The 21,727-nt window shown below is 40.7% G+C and overlaps 3 protein-coding genes across 3 annotated transcripts; 2 read left to right on the top strand and 1 right to left on the bottom strand.

Moving 5' to 3' along the window:
- Positions 1–195: 195 nt before the first annotated feature.
- Positions 196–3,435, bottom strand: LOC106114797 (eukaryotic translation initiation factor 4 gamma 1-like). The gene is made up of 10 exons (XM_013308118.1): positions 3,246–3,435; positions 2,734–2,913; positions 2,292–2,422; positions 1,826–1,973; positions 1,483–1,685; positions 1,195–1,398; positions 995–1,138; positions 836–920; positions 617–744; positions 196–549 (listed from the first exon to the last, which is right to left on the bottom strand). The coding sequence occupies exons 1-10, from the start codon at positions 3,433–3,435 to the stop codon at positions 196–198; spliced, it is 1,767 nt and encodes a 588-aa protein (XP_013163572.1).
- A 6,441-nt stretch (positions 3,436–9,876) lies between these two features.
- Positions 9,877–13,676, top strand: LOC106115858 (uncharacterized). The gene has a single exon (XM_013309459.1). The coding sequence runs from the start codon at positions 12,933–12,935 to the stop codon at positions 13,662–13,664; it is 732 nt and encodes a 243-aa protein (XP_013164913.1). The 5' UTR covers positions 9,877–12,932; the 3' UTR covers positions 13,665–13,676.
- Positions 13,677–13,732: 56 nt separating this feature from the next.
- Positions 13,733–21,476, top strand: LOC106115849 (uncharacterized). The gene is made up of 2 exons (XM_013309443.1): positions 13,733–15,977; positions 16,188–21,476. Exon 2 carries the CDS (start codon positions 16,351–16,353, stop codon positions 17,380–17,382), a length of 1,032 nt encoding a protein of 343 aa, XP_013164897.1. The 5' UTR covers positions 13,733–15,977; positions 16,188–16,350; the 3' UTR covers positions 17,383–21,476.
- Positions 21,477–21,727: the final 251 nt, after the last annotated feature.

Raw genomic sequence — 21,727 nt, 5'->3', positions numbered from 1 at the left:
CGAGCCGGCCTTGATCTTGGACACGTCGACTGTGTAGGGGCGGGGCGACTTCCACTCCCCGTCGCCCCCCGCTGCCCCCGCACCGCGCCGCTCCCCGCGTCCCTCCCCCCGCGCACCTCGCCGCGCCCCGCCCTCCTCCTCGCGTCGCCCGTAGCCCCCCGACAGCGGCATGGAGTTCATCAGCTGGAAATACATTTACATAAAATAAGCATTAGTTGCATTGCAACATGTGTGGGGGAGGAAGTTGTCAGTGAGGTGTGTGTGTGTGGGGGGAGGTGTCACCTCGATGTTCCTGTGATGCAGGTCGGCCTCGCGCTGTATGCGGTCCATGGTGGTGGGCTGTGCGTGGTGCACGGCGGCGCGCGGTGCCCAGCGGCGGCGGCGCAGCGCGATCACATCCTGCAGCATGAAGCGCACACGGCTGCTCAGCGCGCCCCCGCCTCCACCACCACCAGCTCCTCCACCAGCTCCACCACCGCCGCGCCGGTCCACTATGTTCTGCATACGTTTGAACACCGCGTCCAGAGGCTCCTTCACCTCGCTCTCCACCTGCAATACAATATATTAAGTGACATATTCAGATGACATGTAGTGACATGTTATGAGAGGTGATGACCTGCTCCCCGATGGTTGTGAGCAGCTTGCAGAGACACTCGAGCTTCTCCTCCTCCTGCTTGTCGAGCAGGTAATTCATGCAGAACACCATTATCTTTGCAGTCAGCATCTTCAGCTTGTACAGCTCACCTGCAAATTGCAAAACAAATGTGAGTTTCCACTGTTGACACACTTGTATGATGACATATTTCTTCTCTTTCCTACTTGTATATTGACTTACCAATAAATCTGACATTCCCAACGGACCTCATCCGCACTTTTCTATTCTCTTCATCTAAAAGCAATTGCAGTTCCTTCTTTTTCATCTGCAACAATAAATGTATAATTATAGAAAAACCTTTCTAAATATAATTATATTTGTATATAGATAGTAACTGACAGTGTCGGTGCAGTCGTTGAGTTCTCCCTCAATCCGCAGCACGTTGTCGTCCACCTTGTCGGTGACGAACTGCTTCTGGCACTTGCTGATGATGAGCAGACGGAAGTTGACGTACTGGTCCGGGGAGCCCGAGTCTGACGGCACCTGCACGTGACATGTATTAGTGTGTGAGAGAGGGGGAGGGGGGGAGGTGGGTGTACCTTGAGGGCGGCGAGGCAGTGGCAGAGGTTGGCGTATGTCTCGGCGAAGTCGGGCTCGTCCACCGCCTTGTCGAACACGAGGTCGATGACGCCGGCGAGTGTTGCGCGCGTGTCTATCTGCAGCGCGCGCACTTTGCCCACCAAAGTGTCGAACTTCTGCGGCGTCAGCTTGTTCAGGATGCCGCGGAAAGTCGCGTACAGCTCCTGCACATGCACACATTCTATCTCTCCATCTCCTCCGCCTCGAATGACATAAGACAAAGGTGTGACTGAGGGAGGGGGAGGTACCTGGGTCTTGCGCTCCTCCTCGCTGAGGGCGGCGTTCTTCAGACGCGAGGGCTTCCAGGCGTTCTTGGTCTGGCTCAGCTGCACCTCCTCCCGCGCCAGAGACACGCGGATCACAGGCTCCCGGGCGGGGGCGGGGGCGGGGGCTGGGGCGGGGGCAGCGGGTCGGCCGGGGGATGACGTCATCTTCACACTCACCTCCCTGCCTGCATACAATCAAATAATATAATTACTTCTATTCAACAAAACACTACAACACAATACTAATGAGGTATTTATCAAAACACAATTCTGCTTAACAATATTTCTTTACTAAAACAAAAAGTACATAAATAATTATACTTACTGCTTGTATTTATGTTTCTGTTATCTTTCTTGGGATCCCTCGGTGTTGTGTTCCTCGGGGCAATGCTGATGTTCTTTGCAAAGTTGGGGAACAGAGAGTCATTGATAGGTCTCAGCACTGGATTGAACGGCTGAGGTTCTTGATATTGCTGGAAATAATATTAAAAAAACTTATATGATAAAAGGCCTTATCTTCTTAATTAACTTAGTTCATAATGCATAACATCATCCCCATATAAACATAATGTCACCACAGTTATAAAAGTAAATTACATCAAGATCCTAAGATACCTTCAAACAAACATCCTTTCATCCATCTAAACATTTGCATTTATAATTTTAGTAAGATGTACCCACAAAGATGTACACATGTATACATGTACAGGGTCTCCCGTGGACTTCAAGGGGTCCAAGCAAACTCACTGATGTGTTTCTCACTATAGTGTATAATTTATTATTTATCTCACCTTGACAATGCTACTCAGTTCCAGATGCACTCCGATGGGTTTTGTCTTTGAGAGAGGATCATCTTTAATTTGCATCAGCAGCCTGATGTCGTAGCACTTTCTGCCCGACTGGTTTAGAGGTGACCATTGATCTAAAAGACAAGAGACTGTTACAACACAATCTTAGTGGAAACTATGTTCCAATACAGATCCCTCACAAATAGACAAACATGTTGTCTGTAGTTAACAACTTTATCACATATTGCATTAACAAAAAAAAATATAGAGGAAACTTTAAAATTAAATAGTTGCAGCTCTCCTTGAAAACATATCTGTTTTTTAAGAGGGTTAAAAAGCGGTGGGAATACCAAAGAGAATATCAACATCCATAGACATCTGCAACACTAGAGGATTTTTTTTAAATTCATAACCAGTGCTTGCACAGATTTTTTAACTGACTTACCATTGTCATATTTGTATTTCAGCTTTGGTATCATTGGAGCCGACTTCATATTGATATCCTCAGGCCGAGGCACCTTGGAGTCCTCATCTGCTGATGACATGTCTTGGTTCTGATCCAAGCAGTCCTCAGATTCATTCCCACTCAGAGACAAATGAATGGGTTGATGATATTGTTGGTAATCTATTAAAATCATATATTTTACATATCTTAAAGCTTCAAGTTCAAATTCAATGTATTTACAAGATATTTAAAAATCCATCCAATAAACATTCTTTTACAATTTAGGCAAATAAAATTATGTTTTAAAAACTTAAGCTTAAAAATTATAAATCATTCAAAGTGAGACATACTCACACACATTATAATCAATTTTTTTATAACAGAAGGGGGCAAACAAGCAGCGGAAACACCAAGGTGTTCAACGGTGCCCATGGACATCAGCAATACTAGAGGAACCGTAGATGCGTTGCTGGCCTTTGTAAGTAATTTATGTAAAGGCAAAACTAACAAACCTGGTGTATCATTGAGATTAATGTCTTTCATACTAGACAGGGTGTCCTCACAATCAGATATACTCTGGCTCAGCTTAGTCTGCCTCTCCGTTGTGATGGCCTGTTTACCCTCTTCACTGCCTTTGGTAAGGGCAGTCTCTTGAGAACACTTCTCTATATCAGTAGAGTGTAACTCTGTGGCAGTTGGCATTGTGGACTTTGTGAGTTACTGCTTATCTCCCATCACTTAATTTTGGTGAGAATTCTCCCTGCAATACAAAATGTCCTCTATAGATAACATAGATTAGAGATGAACATTTTCAATATAACGTAATAACATATGCGTTTCGATGGCAACTATTTCATTGCACTGTACAAGTTTGTGGTACTGGTAATTGAAAAAATATTAGACACACTTGGAGATTATATATATTGATTTTAACATGCGATTATTTTAGTCAAACATATTTCAATTCTATTATGTTACTTATTTCCACGTGCGGGTTCATAAAATCTTTCACTGTACCTCATTTTAAGACAAAACAACCATTCCTTATGCACATAAATGTTTCAGATTTCAAATCGCTAGTATTTCACGACAATTTTACAGCACGAAATACCTTCACGTGGCAATATGGTAATAAAAAGGGTAGTTAATTTTACAAACGCAACGAAACTGAATTCACATGCAGTATGACAGCTAAACAAGTATTTTTGGCCGAACGAAAGCAGAACTCGAAGTTTCGTTTCACCATTCGACGTTATTAAATGTCAAAGGTCAATTGTCAAAGTCAAGAATTGTTTATGCCAGTTTGCGGAAAAATCATAGACTACACTCTGTAGGCCAGTCGCGTTCGCCTGTCAATTTGGCCGTGGCAAACAGGCAAGCGAAACTTATATAATCTGTGCTACAAATTGAACGCAAACGGAGATCCTCCATCTTGAAAATTGTGTATCTATCTCACTCATAAGTTTCTCTATAATTTTTGGGCTGTTTTTTAAAAAAAAACCATAGTGCATATGAATAAATTGTAATTTAAAAATTTAAGATTTCTTTACATTTAAAGTTTGGATTATAAATAAACAACAATTTAAACTAGTTTATTTAAGTATGTAATTTAAAATTTACAATTTATTTGTATTCATCATGAAACCCCACCCGACAACGATGTCCTCTGCCGTCCGCCATTAAACTTTCATTCTTTCATATAACAAACGAAATTTTTTATGATATTATTATATTTTAAATCTAACCTTATTTGGTAAGAATATTGTAGTTTCAGTATGAATTGTGGTATGAAGTGTATTATAATTTTGAGTTAGAAAGCTGATGTTTTCTTCTGAGAAGATTTCCAAGAACCATGTGGTAATTACATTGTGTTTTTAAATAAAAATGTGGCGACTTTCCCGACTTTAGTGTGCAGCGTCTATTAACAGAATTAAAAAGGCCGAACCCGTTTAAAGACAATTGCCCAGGAAAATCGTGGATGAAAGTGTGGTGTCTACCACTATGCACCTCAGCTGCAGTTCGGCCCTGCTTTCCTGGCGCTGGCCCTGTGCGCCCGCGCCGCGCACTCCCACTCGCGCCGCAGTCGCCATGGCTCGGGCGGAGCCCGAGAGCGCTGCGGGACGCCGCGACAGACGCCCAAACATCTACACGCCGGACGCACGCCGCTCGCGCTGCCGATTTTCTTACGTGTCACTTCGCGATCTCAACACTTACTCCGCCCGCACCTTCGTATTGTGATATTATAGCGATTGTATTATATTGTGTGTAGCGAGAATATAACTACCTGTGTTAAATTCTAACGGGAGTTTTCTTTTCACTTCGTAATTCGTTAGGCCAACTACATTCCCTACAAAAGGATTCATGAAGAGGAATCCTGGAATAAGTGTTTGTATGTCTCAATACCTTACAAGATCGAGAGCTGTTATATCCAAGGAGCTAATTTTTAATTGGTTTAAAGAAGTAGAGACATTTTTGGATCAGACTCAACAAAAAGACGTTTTACAAGATCCTAGAAGGATCTTTAATCCAGATGAAAAAGAATGCCTAACCGTCCTTATCACAGGTAGCGCATCTGGTGCCATACCTCCTCCAACAATTTTATTTAAATATAAAAGAATCCCACAAGAAATTGCGCAGAATTTTCCTCCAGAATGGGGTCTGGAAAAAACAGATTCTGGTTGGATGACTTGCGAGGCGTTCTTCGAATTTATTGACGACATTTTTCATCCATTTCTGAAGAAAGAAAGTATTCCTTTACCGGTCATTATTTTCGTGGACAGGCATGCGTCTCATCTAAGTCTACAAGTGAGTCAGTTTTGCATCAGCATAGGCCGTCTGCCAGGATTACATAAAATAACTGTTGACAAATCAGTACCTCCCGTTGTTAGTTGTTCTAGAAAAATTCCAATTAAATTAAGACCAAAATTGCAGGAGGAACTGAATCGTCTCGTAGCTGCAAATATAATAGAAAGGGTGGACGAACCTACCGACTGGGTGTCGAATATTGTTGTAGCTAACTATAAACCCATCGAAGTGCATATTCGGCAAGTCCTAAGTTAAATTTCTTGGCTATACTGTATCGGCAAACGGAAACAAACCACCTGAGGACAAGATCAAAGCAATAGTCGACTATCCGAATCCTACAACTATCGAAGAACTTCGAAGTTTTCTCGGTACGATTAACTATTACCGAGATAACATACCGAACGCCGCGTCCATACACATACTTACACAACAGTAAAAAAGGGACAAAACAAAAATAATATGGACGGTAGAAGCTATACAAGCGTTTCAAAAATGCAAGAAGAGCATACAAGATGCCACAACATTAGCGCATCCATATCATTCCGTCCCGCTTGCACTCATGTGCGACGCTTCGAACTTTTGTGCTGGCGCAGTACTACAGCAATGCGTAAACAACGCCTGGCAGCCTTTGGGATATTTTTCGAAGAAATTTTCGGACGCACAACTAAAATACAGCGCGTATGATCGCGAATTACTAGCGATTTACATGGCTGTGAAACATTTCCGCAAGATATTTGAAGGCCGACATCTTGATTATATATACTGATCATAAACCTCTAACTTACGCATTTACCAAGCTCAACGGAAGCAACGAGACACCGAGAAGGACGCGTCAAATCCTATTCATTAGCGAGTTTACGACGGACATTCGTCACATCAATGGAGTTGATAACGTCGTCGCGGACGCGTTATCACGAGTCGACGCGATCGCTTGCCCCACCACTCTCGACTACGAACAACTGGCCGACGCGCAAGATAAAGATAGCGTTATACAGGAATTAGAGAAGCAAAAACATCTGTTAATCAAAAAAGTAACTCTTCCTAACACAAGTCGACAAATTTATTGTGAAAGAAATTGTGAAGTGCAGTTTTCACTGCGCGGAGCAACTTCTTAACAGCGCAATTTTAAAAGGCTAGCGGATACCTAACGGTGATAACGAAGCTAGTCAGGCAGCCCCGTTCGCCTGCGTTTCCCCTTCAGGAGGGACCTCCACCACTGGCCTTGGGTAGTGCCCTAGTCAACGTTGGTCCTCGCTTGGCCTTTTAGAGCCCACGGGTAGCTTTAGTTAGACTTAAGTACATACCCGAGTGCACAATAAGATCGGCACTCGGACGCACTAGGGCTACACGTAGTAGGCACACATCCTCCCTGCTTAACCCAGCAGGGAGGGGAGCTAGGGATATACACCCCGGCATCCCACCGGGACACTACAAAGTGACTAGGTACGGTCCACCATAAGTCCAAATGGCAGACTCAAGCTTAAAAGCTGTCCTTGACTTTCTTAAATATAAATTCCCGGACGCTTTCAAGGCACTTAATGCCTCATTATTAGACGTAGAATCCGGAGCCCCCGCAGAGCATTCTAAATCCGGATCAAGCACCGGCGATGTGTCACTGCCGTCTAGCGACGTGGAGGATATGGAACTAGACTCCCCTATGTCCCCTGAAAATCCTGAAGATGCAGGCGGCTTATTTACGGAAGTCTGTAATAATAAAAAGCGCAAGAAGCGCTCTTCCCCCGCTTCTTCGTCAGCACCGTCATCATCATCCTCATCCCCCGTGCCTCAGAAGACGCTGCGCCCTCATTCCCCACTCGAATCTTCCCAGTCAGCTCCGATCGCTACTCCTGTCGAGCCTCCCAAAACTGATCCCTTCACCTCCTCACCCCAGTCTCCATTTGCTCGTCCTGCCCTCCCCGTAGTCCGTGCGCTACATAGCAAAAAACCTCCCCCAATTTACATACATCCAAGCCAAGGACAAGTGGCCGATGATCAAATCGGCACTTTCCAATAAAATAGAGTGCGTAGTAACGCCTACCCAACAGGGTATTAAACTCCAGCTAGATTCGACAGATGCTTTTCGCAATGTGACAAAATTCCTTCGCGAAAAAGACACATACTTTCACACTTATACGCGCGCAGACGAGCGCATCCTTCAGGCGATCGTCAAGAAGATCCCGAAGGCAATCCCCGTAGAAGAGGTGTTACAGTCCCTCAAAGAACAGAATATCCCCGTGTTTGCAGTCCATCGGTTGAAAACCAGGCGCACCAAGTCCCCCCTAGATATGGTCAAAGTTCAATTGGAACTCACCCCCGAGGGTAAATTGATCTTTGACAAAGTCGATATGCGGCCTTAGAGGCCTAATCGTAGAGCCGCCCCGTAAAAGCGTCATTCCTGGCCAATGCCATAAGTGCCAATTGTATGGGCATTCAGCCCGCAATTGCTACCGCCGTCCTAGGTGCGTCAAGTGCCTAGGTGATTACGGAACCATCGACTGTCCTAGGCCAAAGGACAAAGCACTTCTGGCCGCCTTCGGCAAGCCCGCGTGCCCCCTCTGTCTCGGTGACCACACGGCCAACTTCTTGTCAGAATGTCGATGGATAAAGCTAGTTGTCATTATGCATTCCTAAGATGTAGTTTTATTTCCATATATCTCCCGATACAACAACGCCTGTAATCTACGGTCCAATATCGTTGGAAAGAAAACCAATTCTATAAATTGGTGAAGTATTTTTATATTTTAATTTGTGGGTGATTTTACATTCAAACCCACTCGCCATTTTTGTCATATCGGCGGGTAGGCGTATAAACCATAGTGAAGTGGGTTCCATAATCTATGGTGACGCCGGGCCGCCCGCCAAAGAGTATATAAAATAAGAGACGGGATAAATGCTTATTTGTTCCAGTTTGTTTATTTGATAGATCATATTTTCTGATAGAACTGGAGTAGTAGTGCCACTCTCGTCGGGAGAAATAGAATAACACTGGAAAGAGATTAGCTCCTATCTGTTGGTAAAACATTTAGAAAATTGCTAACAAGACAATATGCATTGAAGCAAAACAAATCGTCATCATCAAGCTCACTATACGGACACACTATACTCCACTGAGGAGCTCGGAGCCTACCCTCAAGAATGCGACTAGGTCTTATTCAACAATGCAGAGCCAGTGAGGGTTGGTTGACTTCACACATATCTTTGAATTTCTATGCAGTTGTATGCAATTTGTAATTACAGTAAGAATGTCGGATGGATGTTATCATGAAATTCGAAGAACTCATTACTATATAGCGGAGATCGCACCTGGATATGTAAAATATGATCCGGTCAAGCGCCAACTGCACTGCCGATGCTCCAAATAGTCCCCTAATCCAAACTTTTCCTATCAAAACATTGCAAATGTACAAGTCATGTTAAATATTATGTACTGTAAAAATAGAATACAATATTTAAGTTTTACTTCTCAAATAAATTCATAAAATTATCATGAACCTAAAGATTCCGCATTTTAACTCTTTTGTTATTACTATTCTCCATAGATGTGTAACCTATAGATTCCTTAACGAGGAAAAATAATGAGCTTAGGAGGCATCATTTCGGGGAAAAGTACCTGTGTTGAAATTTAAATTACTTGTAAGAAAATTGTATACAATCTCTGTTTATTTTTTATTACTTAGTTCGACGAATCATTCGACAGTGTCAACTCGGTGGACGGTAATGACAGGAGCTGTCAAAGTGACGGATGACATCTCGCTCGGTTTGTTTACATTCGTGGCGCGGCGTATATCTTCGAGTTTAAACAATAAATAATGAATTATTTTGTGGTGTTTAGTGAACATTAAAGAGTGTAAAATGTCTATTGAGGACCTGAAAAAATTGCGTACTAAAAGAGGTAGTCTCAAGGCCGTAATAACGAGGATCCAAAATTACGTTAGCGATCCTATAAACTTAGCTTCCGCCGGTATAGACTTATTACAGGCACGTAAAGAAAAACTTGTGAGTACATTTGAAGATTACGAACAGGTCCAATTAGATATTATGTCTTTAGACTCTTCAGATAATGAAGATATTTCGGCTGTCGAAAATAAATATTTTGATGTGGTTATGATGTTGGGATATGATGCTAATTTTTATTCTTTCTAAAAAAACTTGATCCATATACAAGCAGGGCCTACCATCTTGATAGGGTGGACCTTGATAAGATTCCAACTATGTGGGAATTCATTTAATTTTTAGAACATCGCGCTGTATCCTTAGAGGACAGCTCTCCATCAGGGAATACCTCCTATGAAAGTTTTAAAAGTAAGTAAGTAAAAAAAAATCCAAACATACCACAAATGTTAGGGTCACACATGTCGCTTCTAACAGTAAAGATAAGGGTTTATGCGCCTTTTGTGAAAAGCAAAAACATGCTATTTTCATGTGTCCTAAATTTAAATTAGCCTCTGTGCAAGGTTGTATTCAATACATTAAGGATACAAACCGCTGTTATGTCTGTTTAAATTCTCACACAGATAAGTGCAAATATAACTTTAAATGCAGGTTCTGTCAGAGGGATCACAACTCACTTCTACATGAAGATGACCAAAAATAAGGAGGTTTCGTTATCCTCAAATGAAGTCACGAAAAATATAGTGCTAAATAGTGATAAATATGGTCGTGTGGAATGTGTTAAAGCACTTCTTGACGGTGGCGGTCAAGGTTCTTTTATCAAGCAGTCTCTCATTGACAAACTAGGGCTGAAAGTCAATACAGACAAGACAACTAAAATAATAGATATTGCCAATAATATGTCTTATTTAAATAAAACTGTAAAAATTTCAATTCATTCATGTGCTTATGAGTTAAAGTTTGATGTGACCTGTCATGTAGTGGATAGTGTTACAACAACTTTGCCTCAGCATTATGTTGACATTTCTCATTTAAATATTCCAAAAGATCTCAATCTTTCAGATGTAAGCTTTAATATTCCTTCAGAAATCTCCATATTGATAGGTGCAGATTTATATTTCAATTCTATTTTGGATAGAATTATGTCGTGCAGCCAGGAAAGGAGCTTTTAAAAAATATATTTTATTTATTTTATCAGACAACTATACTGTAAGAAGGTTACAAACAAACTGAAGATTTCAACTAACTTATCTCTAAGGAAAACATGAGGACACAAATATGCTTTGTATTACAAGACAATATCAATGTTATCAGACCTACATACATCGGTACTTAAGATTAACTTATTCTACTAGTTATTTATTTGATTAGCTCCAAGTTGGAGGTTGAGATTCGAAAACAGTGGGAACTCCAGGTTAGTCAATCTTGTGGTGAACAGTAACTATTCAATAAATAGTTAATGAACACTCACCATTTGTTTAGATATATATACAGATATGTTTACCTTCATTTTATTAAAAAATACGCATCACTTTCATTTATACAATTCTTGTCATATTCTGAAAGTGTAATAATTTGCGCAACTATTACCAAGTAGAAACTCCCTGTAAGATGATTTCATACCAAACTATGTCTATAGACACACTAATAAACCCTTAAGGTGTCATCTACTGGATAGTTTACCTTATAGATTTCTTACACTTTTGAACTGCATTCGCTTTGACGATGTAGAAACCAGACAGCAACGACTACAGACTGACAAACTGGCAGCAATTTCGGATATATTTGAAAATTTTATGTCTAATTGCAAAAAAATTTATATACCCGGTGCTTACTTATGCATAGATGAAATGCTTGTTCCCTTTAGAGGCCGATGAAAGTTCATAATTTATATGACCAAAAAAACAGCAAAATACAGACTTAAAATGTTGTTAGTTTGTGATGCTGAGACATTTTATGTCTACGAGTATAATGCTTATATCTACTGTGGCAAGGAATCGGACGGTTTACGTTTACCAGAAGATGAAAAGGAGTACAAAAAAATGTATAATTAATAATGTTGGCGCCGTTTCCACTACTACACAACAGATGGCGCTGTATGTTTATTAAATAACGATATTGATGTGTTTTTCTTGCTATACATATACTCCTTGCATGTCGCGATTTCTTCGGTGTCTTTTTCGGTGGTTTTCTTTGTGTTCTTGAGGTCGCTTGTGTTTTGTAGTGTTCGGTCGTTTCGTTTGGTTGGTTGTTGGATTGGGTCGTCCAAATACCGAACACAGTTTCGTAGGAGTGTGAACAAATAATTAAGTTCATACTATTGACATAAATTGCGTAGACGTCTATAAAACCTCAGATCACCATTTACGAGTCGTCCAAACCACATCATTACTTAATAATTTTTTTTCTTTTCCCCGGAGATGAGGTGGAGGAACGTCATATTTCTTTAAGTATGTAAGCTAGTGTTAGTTTTAAGACACATTAAATCAGAGCGTTATCCAAAGCAAACGTGTTCGCTATTTCGCTCCTCCCCGCACTCCACACCTCATTGTTTCTAATTTCAAATTGTTGAATAATTTAAGTTATTTTGAAGTAGTGACCCTTTGAAAAGGAGGGTAACGAGGGGGGAGGGGATAACCCTCCCACCTCATCATCTAAACGTATTCGCGTTAAGAATCGTGGTGGTGATGCCAAGATGGACATTGAAGTTGGTAGTGGCGGTGAGCGTAATGACTCTTATCTACCTTTTCTAAAACCTAACTACAAAAGACTATATCCTGAGAACTCGGTAAATACTGAATTCAAAGTATTTGTGGAAGCCACTAATAGAGATAGACTGGCAAACAAGAGCCCAACATATTTGAACCATATATTTGCAAACGAAATTAAAGGTGTGACGGCAATTCTGACTTGAAGATGATTAAAGAATTCTATATATCCAGAGAGCAGTTCAATGAGGTTAAGAAAGAGCTGAATTCTGTTTCCGACCGTGTTTGTAATAAAAATAACCAGATATTCGTCAATACGCAACCCAAAAGTCATTTAAAAAATATTAAACCAGTATTAGAAAATAAAATCGCCGACCTGAGCACATAACGATTAATAATAATTTGAATGAGTGTTTGTCGTTTGTTGAAACTATAAAGCTATCCTTGTCGCACTCGCAGGACACAGTACTACCTGTATCGCTTACACCGTCGTCAAAGGACGCGAGCGCTAAGTGGCGTGTGGAGGCCTCTAAAGAGACCGGGGTTTCGAACGCCGAAACCGCACCTGCGCCCGAGCAGGAGCGAGGCCTCGAAATGGGCCACGGCACGTGTATGAATCAAAAAATTGATAATAATATTTTTGAAAACGCGGGCTCACTTCTGCCTACCAATGAAGAATAGAAGTCTAATCAAACCAATTATGTTAAGTGGGATGAGGCGGTATCGGATGAGCATAAACTGAGCTGGGGGGTGAGGCAAGGGGGGCTGACATCACCCAGACTTTTCAACCTTTATATGGATGGACTAATCCGTGAGCTCAGCGGTACTGGTATAGGCTGTTCCTTAGATGGCACCATGATAAATAATATAAGCTACGCCGATGATATGGTACTGCTGAGCCCATCGTTGAGCGGTCTTCGTAAATTGATCTCCATCTGCGAGTGCTACGCCGAGGCCCAGGGTCTCAAGTACAATTCTACTAAGAGTGAAGTGATGATCTTCAAAGCAGGCTCGAAGACATATGACATACCACCAGTCATATTGAACAACCATCCTCTCAAGAGAGTGGAGAAAGTGAAGTACTTGGGGCACTGGGTCACGGTTACACTTAATGATGACTTATATATAGAAAGAGAACGCAGGGCATTGTCAGTCAGAGCGAACATGTTGGCTCGAAGGTTCGCACAATGTACCAAACCCGTGAAAATTACACTTTTTAAAGCTTACTGTCAGTCCCTTTATACGTGCAGCCTATGGGTCAAACGTTCGCAAAGGGATTACAATGCCTTGCGGGTTCAATACAACAATGGGTTTAGGGCCCTGTTGGGGCTGCCGCGCTTCTGTAGCGCGTCTGGGATGTTTGCTGATGCTGGTGTTGACGGCTTCGCCGCATTGATCAGGAAGAGAGCAGCATCCCTGATGCGGCGGGTGCGGGACAGCGCCAACAGCTACCTACAACTCATTGCCGATAGAGTAGGATTGGACTGTCCAGTGCTGGCCATGTGGACACGTCTGCATGTGATCTGAAGAGTTTTGTTTTATTTTATGTTTTTGTGTTTTTATTTTTGTGTCTGAATTTTAAATTTGATTTTTTTGCTTTGTATGGACCATGAGTCTGAATAAAAAGATTTATTATTATTATTAATTCAACGCTCGAATGCCAACAAAATAGCAGTCAATTTGAAACAATATAATACAACAAATAACTTTATTACTAATTCATCATTTTTAAACAAATATCAAATGAAAGCTTTCATACTCGCTGCTCAAATTGAAAAAATAACTGCCATTACTAGATTTATACCAGCGAATATATTTAATGAAGTATTGTATCTGCTATCGTCAATATATGAAATTATCGCAATCAGAACATTTTCAAAAAAAAGTAGGAATCCAAAATAATGAACATATTCCAAATAAGATATGACCTAAAGGTCTATGTTACCAGGTCATAAAGGAAATTAAAAAAAAATGTCGTCAGGAAAAAAAATACGCTACATAAAAAAGCCTTCAATTTAGTATTACAGGAAATTGTGAATAAATCCTCGCAAAACAAAAAAAATATCTGAACAAATAGTAAGTGTAGTAAGTATACAAAAATAAAACAAAAATATGCTATTTATAACTGAGCTATATACACACAACTATATATACAGGTTTGAATGGAAGAGAAATTAAAGGTCCAAACGTTGGCGCATGTTTACAACAGCTCGTCGACAACTCATGGCAACCCCTCGCATTCTTTAGAAAAACCTTTCTGCTCGACAAAGCATTTGGCCAGCTTAATACAGGGAACTGCTTGCTATTTACGACGCTGTGCATCATTTCCATCATATTATGGAGGCCCAGCATGTCGTCATATTCACAGACCATAAGCCGCTCACGTACGCATTATCTCGAAACGAGAGAAATTGCCACCGGTTCAACTCATCCAACTTTCATTTATCTCATAGTTTTCTACAGAAATCGTCCACGTCAACGGAAAGGAGAACGTCGTCGCTGACGCCTTGTCGCGAGTAGAGGCTGTTCATCTGCTTAGTACCTATGCTGGCCTTGCCGAGGAACAGACGGCTGACGAGAAACTCCGCAGCGTGCTGACCAACTTTAATCTTAAGTTGCAGAAAGTCATAGTCCCAGGTTTAGATTTCGAAATTTACTGCGACGTGTCTACAGGTAAGCCCCGCCCATATCTACATCAATCTTTCCGACGTTCTTATTACTGCCAAATCCATAATCTCAACCATCCTGGCGCGCGGACTGTTATATACACTCCCTCTATTAACTATTTGCTACCTGTACATAAATCTTGATGACTGCACATTAGGTTAAGCTCATCGTAATCATAACTAAAACTGGCGAGCAGTCTCACTCCAGCCTTCAAAAGGGAAGGTTGCTTCTCCTGTACTAATTCCTTATGGTCGTGTGTGAAAAAAAACTTTACTAAATCTATACAATTAAAAGTTTGTGAAAAGGGTTTTCTTTTGTAAAAACCCAAATCTATTCCTACGTACAACAAATGGTGGCAGCGAAAACTTATTAAGAAAAGTCCCTGATCCGCCTCTGTGCAAATAAGTGACAGTTTGGTATAAAACCGATATAAAAGTAAGCAGTAAGTTTGTGCAAATAATAAGTGCGTGTAGAATAGTGCTTTATTGATAACCAGTTAACACCGGATCGACATAATATCGATAATACATCGAGTCCCAATCGAGTTTGAAGCTTACACTATGAGGTCACGCATTACAATCGCCGTGTTCCTGTAAGTGTTGAAACATTCTGCACGTATTTACCAGTGAAGTGAAAACGAAACTCCCAAGTGGAAAATACATAAATATGTATATATAGACTCTAAGTTAACATTCATATTCATAGTTGATTGTTCTAATTCAATCAGAGAGTAGTGTTACGTCACTCCTTATCACTCCGACTGCATTCCATTCCTCGCCGAGTCGCTCACCTTTCTGCGAATCACTCACTACAAAATGCCTAAGGACGAGTCTAATAGTGAAGTCGATTTAAATATACTAATTAAATTCATTGATAAGTTCGACGGTAACCGCGAACAATTAAATCCGTTTTTGTCAAATTGCAGAAATGCGATTAATCTAGCATCAACGTCACAACAAAATATTTTATTTAAATACATATTAAGCCAGCTGAGGGGGCATGCCGAAATTGCATGGGACGATGGGGGAATTCCGGACGCGGGGTAAATACGGACTTACATTTATCTATTCTATCCCTGCTGCCTGCGTCCCGGAGACACCATCACGCGTTACTTTCCGCCATCTTTAGTGCCCACCAAACATTCCCGACAGGCGGCTGCGCACACGTTTCAAGGTAATTTAAAATTAACATTTTTTGTTATTTTTATACTTTTATTTGTATAATTTTTAATATTCATTATTTGGAGTGTTGTAAAAAAGGAATATTTTCTATTGATTGCGATGTTAATGACGAATATATAAAACAACAGTTTGTTTTGATAAATTTAATTAACCTAAAAATTTAGTTGTTTTTGTTTTTCGAACTCGTTTGGGTCAACAACAGAAGCATCGTAAATATATTAAGAAAAAAGAAGCATCTTATACCATTGAAACTTTAAAAATAGCTGTACGAGAAAGAAAAGATTTCTTATTGACTGGCAGCCGAAAAGTATGGCATTCCCAGAGCAACCCTCTTCGATCAAGCAAAAAAAGTTTGTGTTAGTGCCATGCCAAAAAGAGGCAAGAAGTCAATTTTTAATGAATGTCAGGAAAACGAACCGGTGAAATACATTTTAAAATCTTGCAAAGCCTTTTTTGGGATAACAATACGTACTCTCAGAAAATTTGCATTTGATTTTGCTGCTGCGAATAACATAGCAAATGATTTTAACAAATATACTAAAATGGCAGAAATAGATTGGTATTATAATTTTATGGCTACACACCTCAATATATCCCTTCGAAGACCAGAAGCTTCTTCAATTATTGGGATCACAGCATTTAATCAAGAAGAAACAAAAATATTTTTTCACAATTTAAAAACACTGATGATAGAATACCAGTTTAAGTCGTATTCAATCTACAATGTTGATGAAACGGGGATTAGCACTGTACAACGAAACTCCAGGATTCTCGCACCGAAAGGCTTAAATCAAGTAGGTAAATGTACCAGCGCAGAACGTGCTTCCATGAACACAGTTGTAAATTATTTCAATGCTGGAGGCACTTACATTCCCCCATTTTTCATATTCAACAGAAAGCGAATGAATGCACTGCTTATGAAAGACAGCAATAGTAATATCGTGGCTTGTGTTTCTCACACAGGTTGGATAACTGAATCCATTTTCGTAGATTGGCTTCAACATTTCAAAGAATATGCAAAACCATCAACAGATGATCCTATTTTACAAATATTGGACAACCACGAAAGCCATATTAGTTTGAGAACTTACGAATTTTGTCGCAAGAACTTTATTCATGTTTTAACTTTGCCACCTCATACATCCCACAGAATGCAGCCTTTAGATTTAACTTTCCATGGCCCATTAAAAACAGCATACTACAGAGAATGTGAATACTTCACGGTTAACCATCCAGGCACCAAAATTACGGCTTATGACGTAGTAGGCCTTTACACAACGGCTTTCAATAGAACCACAAATACTGACAAAGCTATTAATGGCTTTAAATCTGCTGAAATTTGTCCAATGGATCAAAATAAATTCAAAACACTTTTGAGAGTTTTGGTGATATTTTAGCACCAGTCTCTTTTCATGAACAACCGATACAAACAAATAATAATTCAAGCCAAAGTGAGTCCAAGGATGTATTTCAATTTGTTCGGTACAGTTAGTGTAGCTTTATACTGTCGTCATATTAATGAAAATTTAAAGTTGTCGGTTTATACCAAAATCGGCTCACTTTTATTCTCCCGCACAAGCGCGTAGTTTCGGAATCCCCCACCGCTACGGCTGGCCGCGGGGCCTGCGGGGGGTACGGGGAAGAGAGTGAGTCGACACCAGTGAGAAGAGTTGAGTTTCAGCATCGGAAGTCGTAGGAACTAATATCGGTTTATCTAGCGTACCGAGTCGCTAAGTTTACGGTTCCGGGTTCTGTTATACCTGTAAACAGTATAAGGATATAATGACGCAAGTAGTAATCCCGCTGATCAAACACTGTAACTCTATCTCCTATTGACATCCGCTCAGAGAATTTGTTTCCCATGACTGGCGACGAGTCAGTCTTGCACCAGCACTCACACGTCGCGGATCCATATAATTTCAAGTCCGGACACACGCCAAATCTTTAAGAACTTAAGTGTCAGTGTTAATTATAACTATATTCCTTTTAGCTAATAAAATATCTTTTTTAAAAAAAAAAGGGATTTTTAAAATAAACAGTTCGGTCCGATCGAGACGCGTCTATAGCGCGCTTACGGGAAGCGGTGCATCGGGTGCATCAGGAGTGCAGCATTGCTGGCGCCTTTAGACTGTATGACAGAGACTTATTTCATTCGACTGACACCGACAGAGTGTCTAGGCACCTGCAGGCGGTGAACGGACACTGAGGGGGTAAGTGCCATTTCCCTACACACGTTACAATACTACGCCAACCCTTGCAACGCGTCATTCAGGAGGGTTGTGTCGCGGCACCCGAACCGTCGTGTTCGGCACACAATTTGTTTGTGATGCTGAAAATGAAAATGTTTTTAATACAATATAACTTCAAAGTATAACAAGTCAAACTGTCCGTCTCCCTTAGTACAACTTAGTGATGTAGTACAAGTACCAACTCTAAAACCTGCTCGTTCAAAACGAGTACTCAAAAAAAAACATTCCATTATTTTAACCAGCACACCTGCAAAAGAAAAATTAGAACAAAAAGAACAAAAGAAAATAGAAAGAAAGAGAAAAAAAACTGGAACAAGAAAACCGACCAAAAGGTTTAAGAAACTAAATAACAAGACAGACCACCAGTTCGCCTTAAGGATAGAAGCTTGTCTTTCCAAATGATTATCCGAAACAAATATATCTATACCTACGAGTAATAAAGGGGAATTGGCAGGCCGTGTCGCTTCATGCAAGACTTGGCGTTGCACACCTTTGTAACAGGGCTTAGCCCACGATTATCCACTGTAGTTCGGCGCCGTGACCCCAAATGCCTTAACGACACGACGTTTCAGCCACAAAATCGAAACCCTCAAAATGGATCAAATAGGAATCACAATGGTGATTACCCAGCACCTGCACGATTTGATGATACTCCAGTGTGTCGATATTGCAAATTTCTGGGACACACAATTGAATTCTGTCGCAAACGTGAATATAATAATAAAAGATTTGGAAATGTTCAGTACAAAGGCAATAATAAGATTCGCCCATTGCCTTCAACTAGCTTCCAAAATCGCGGTCAACCAATTCATCTAGTAGATTCCCTTGAAATTAACGATTCTGATGATAATAACCCTTTAAACGAATAGAGGACTCTCGACGGTGTCCCCCGAGTCCAAAACCCCGGCTTAACAAAAAGGTAAATGACACCACCAATGTAGCTAAATGTAAAGTTCCCACTGTATCCACTGTGTCAGCTTTATCCGCTGTATGTAAATTTCACATTCATCATATACTCCCTCTATTAACTATTTGCTACCTGTACATAAATCTTGATGACTATACATTAGGTTAAGCTCATCGTAAACATAACTAAAACTGGCGAGCAGTCTCACTCCAGCCTTCAAAAAGGAAGGTTGCTTCTCCTGTACTAAATCCTTATCGTCGTGTGTGAAACAAAGCTTGTTCTCTTTACTAAATCTATACAATTAAAAGTTTATGAAAAGGGTTTTCTTTTTTAAAAACCCAAATCCATTCCTCCGTACAACAGCACGCATGGTTGCAGATCGCTTCGTGTGGCCTGGCAAGCAGAAGGACTGTCCCCTAACACCTAGTCCCGTGCTTGCGTCGCATGCCAAAAATCAAAACTATCCTGCCACACATCCACACCTCTCGGCAACTATGCCAGCCAAATCACTCGTTTCCACATCACATGTTCACATTGACATCGTTGGCCCTGTCCCTTACAGCAAGGATTACCAGTACTGTCTGACAGCCGTCGACAGATTTACTCGGTGGCCAGAGGCATGGCCAATGGTCAATATGACGGCGGAGGAATGCGCTGAGACCTTCTTTAGAGATTGGATCTCGCGCTAATGATCTCGTCGAACGCATACACAGGCAGCTTAAAGCTTCCTTAATGTGTCATGAAGACGCCTGGCTTAAGACCCTGCCCGTGGTTCTGCTTGGCATGCGCGCAGCACTAAAAGAGGATTTAGAATGCTCACCAGTCCAGCTTGTATATGGGGAACCCCTGCGCTTGCCGGGGGAATTTTTTGCTTCTTCCAGATACTTCTACAGTCGAAGATGTTTCTAACTTCGCCACGCAACTCCGTCTCCAGATGGCACGACTGAGGCCAACATCTGCCTTTCGCCACGGTTAACATAACGTCTTCGTGTCGAATGCGTGGGTGATAAGAACACCCAAGTGAGTCTTGACCGGGTGAAACCGGCATCCATATTGGACAGTTCTGCACCAGCACCTAGTGGTCCGATTGTTAAACCGTCTGCATCGGTCACCCCAGCTGCAGCTCCAGCTGTCCTAGCTGCTTCAACTGTGATTCGTGCATGTCTCAATGAATACCATATGAAGGACTTTATCCCAGCTGTTGGGACAGAAATAACAGGAGTCGATAACTAATGTTCCCACTAATCTTTCCAATTCAAGCTATTTTTGCTATGTTAATAAAAAGGACAATGAGAAATCGTAAGAATGACGCAGGACGTAGTTTTCTGCAGTCGACGGGCCCCGTGGCGATCTTTGTGGTTGGCGGTTCGTGGTAAATCCACCAGTGAAGTAGTGCTACAGCTGTCTGAGGTGTGGCCACCTAGCGAAGTACTGTAAAAAAATCAGTGAAATGCTCAATTTGTACTGAAAATCACAGCTACAAAGATTGCAACATCTCTTCAGATAAAGCGGTATGCATACATTGCAAAGGTAACTAAGGTAAACGCACCAGTAATTGACCATGTACCTGTAGTTGGCAACTAACGCACATAAACCGATAAAGTAAGAATCCGCTATCTATAAAGAATCCCTAGCTCCTACCACGGTATTACTCAGCTATAAAAGGATACCTCAAGAAATTGCAGGTAACTTTCCTTCTGACTGGGGTATTGGAAAAACTGATTCAGGTTGGATGATATGTGAAGCATTCTCATTTTCATTCATGAAATAGCTTTAACAGTTATTCTCTTTGTTGATGGGCAAATATCTCATTTATCACTTCACACTAGCCAGTTTTGTGAAGAAAAAGTAATTGTGTTAATAGCACTTTATCTTAATGCAACCCGTTTAATTCAACCCATGGATGTAGCAGTATTTAAGCCACTAAAAGAAGCATGGAAGAGGCACGTACAAAATTGGAGGGTTGATAAAATAAAAAATGACGAGCCTCACGTAATTAAGAAAAAAAGATTTTGCCAAGTTTAAGTTTTTAACACGAGGTAATGGTAATACCATGAACAAATCAATTTTGGCAAATGGATTTAAAACATGTGGCTTATTTCCTTGGAACCCAATGGACGCGAAAGTCCCACATGAGAGTAACAGAAACAACGATTTACATGCCGTAGAACGACTGAAGCTCATTCGAGCGTGGTGCTTTAAGCCAGACAATACCACTGAATAATGCTAATGAAAACCGTCAAAAAACTGTCAGTGCTGTGGCCGAAGAAGAAGATTTTCATAAAAATAAAATTAGATTTTTCTTATAAGCAAAAAATACTTTTTTGTACTACTATTTTTGTAATAAATATAAAAACTTGATTTGCTAAGTTTTTTTTTATTTGAAATACAACCAAAAATAAATTATTGTATATAATTAAAGTAATACTCGTAGTCGAGTAGTAGTCGGGCGCGTGAAAAGAGCATACAATTGAGAATAGAATCTAAACGGTAGAGGGAATATATTTCCTACCATACATACATACATACATACATATATATATATTTATATGTACATATGTTTTTACTTCTATTATTAACCCTTAA

This window comes from Papilio xuthus, unplaced genomic scaffold (genome assembly GCF_000836235.2).
Source record: "Papilio xuthus unplaced genomic scaffold, Pxut_1.1 DF829660.1, whole genome shotgun sequence".
NCBI lineage: Eukaryota > Metazoa > Arthropoda > Insecta > Lepidoptera > Papilionidae > Papilio > Papilio xuthus.
Note: the sequence above shows the minus strand (reverse complement) of the source record. Positions and strands in the feature narration are given on the sequence as shown.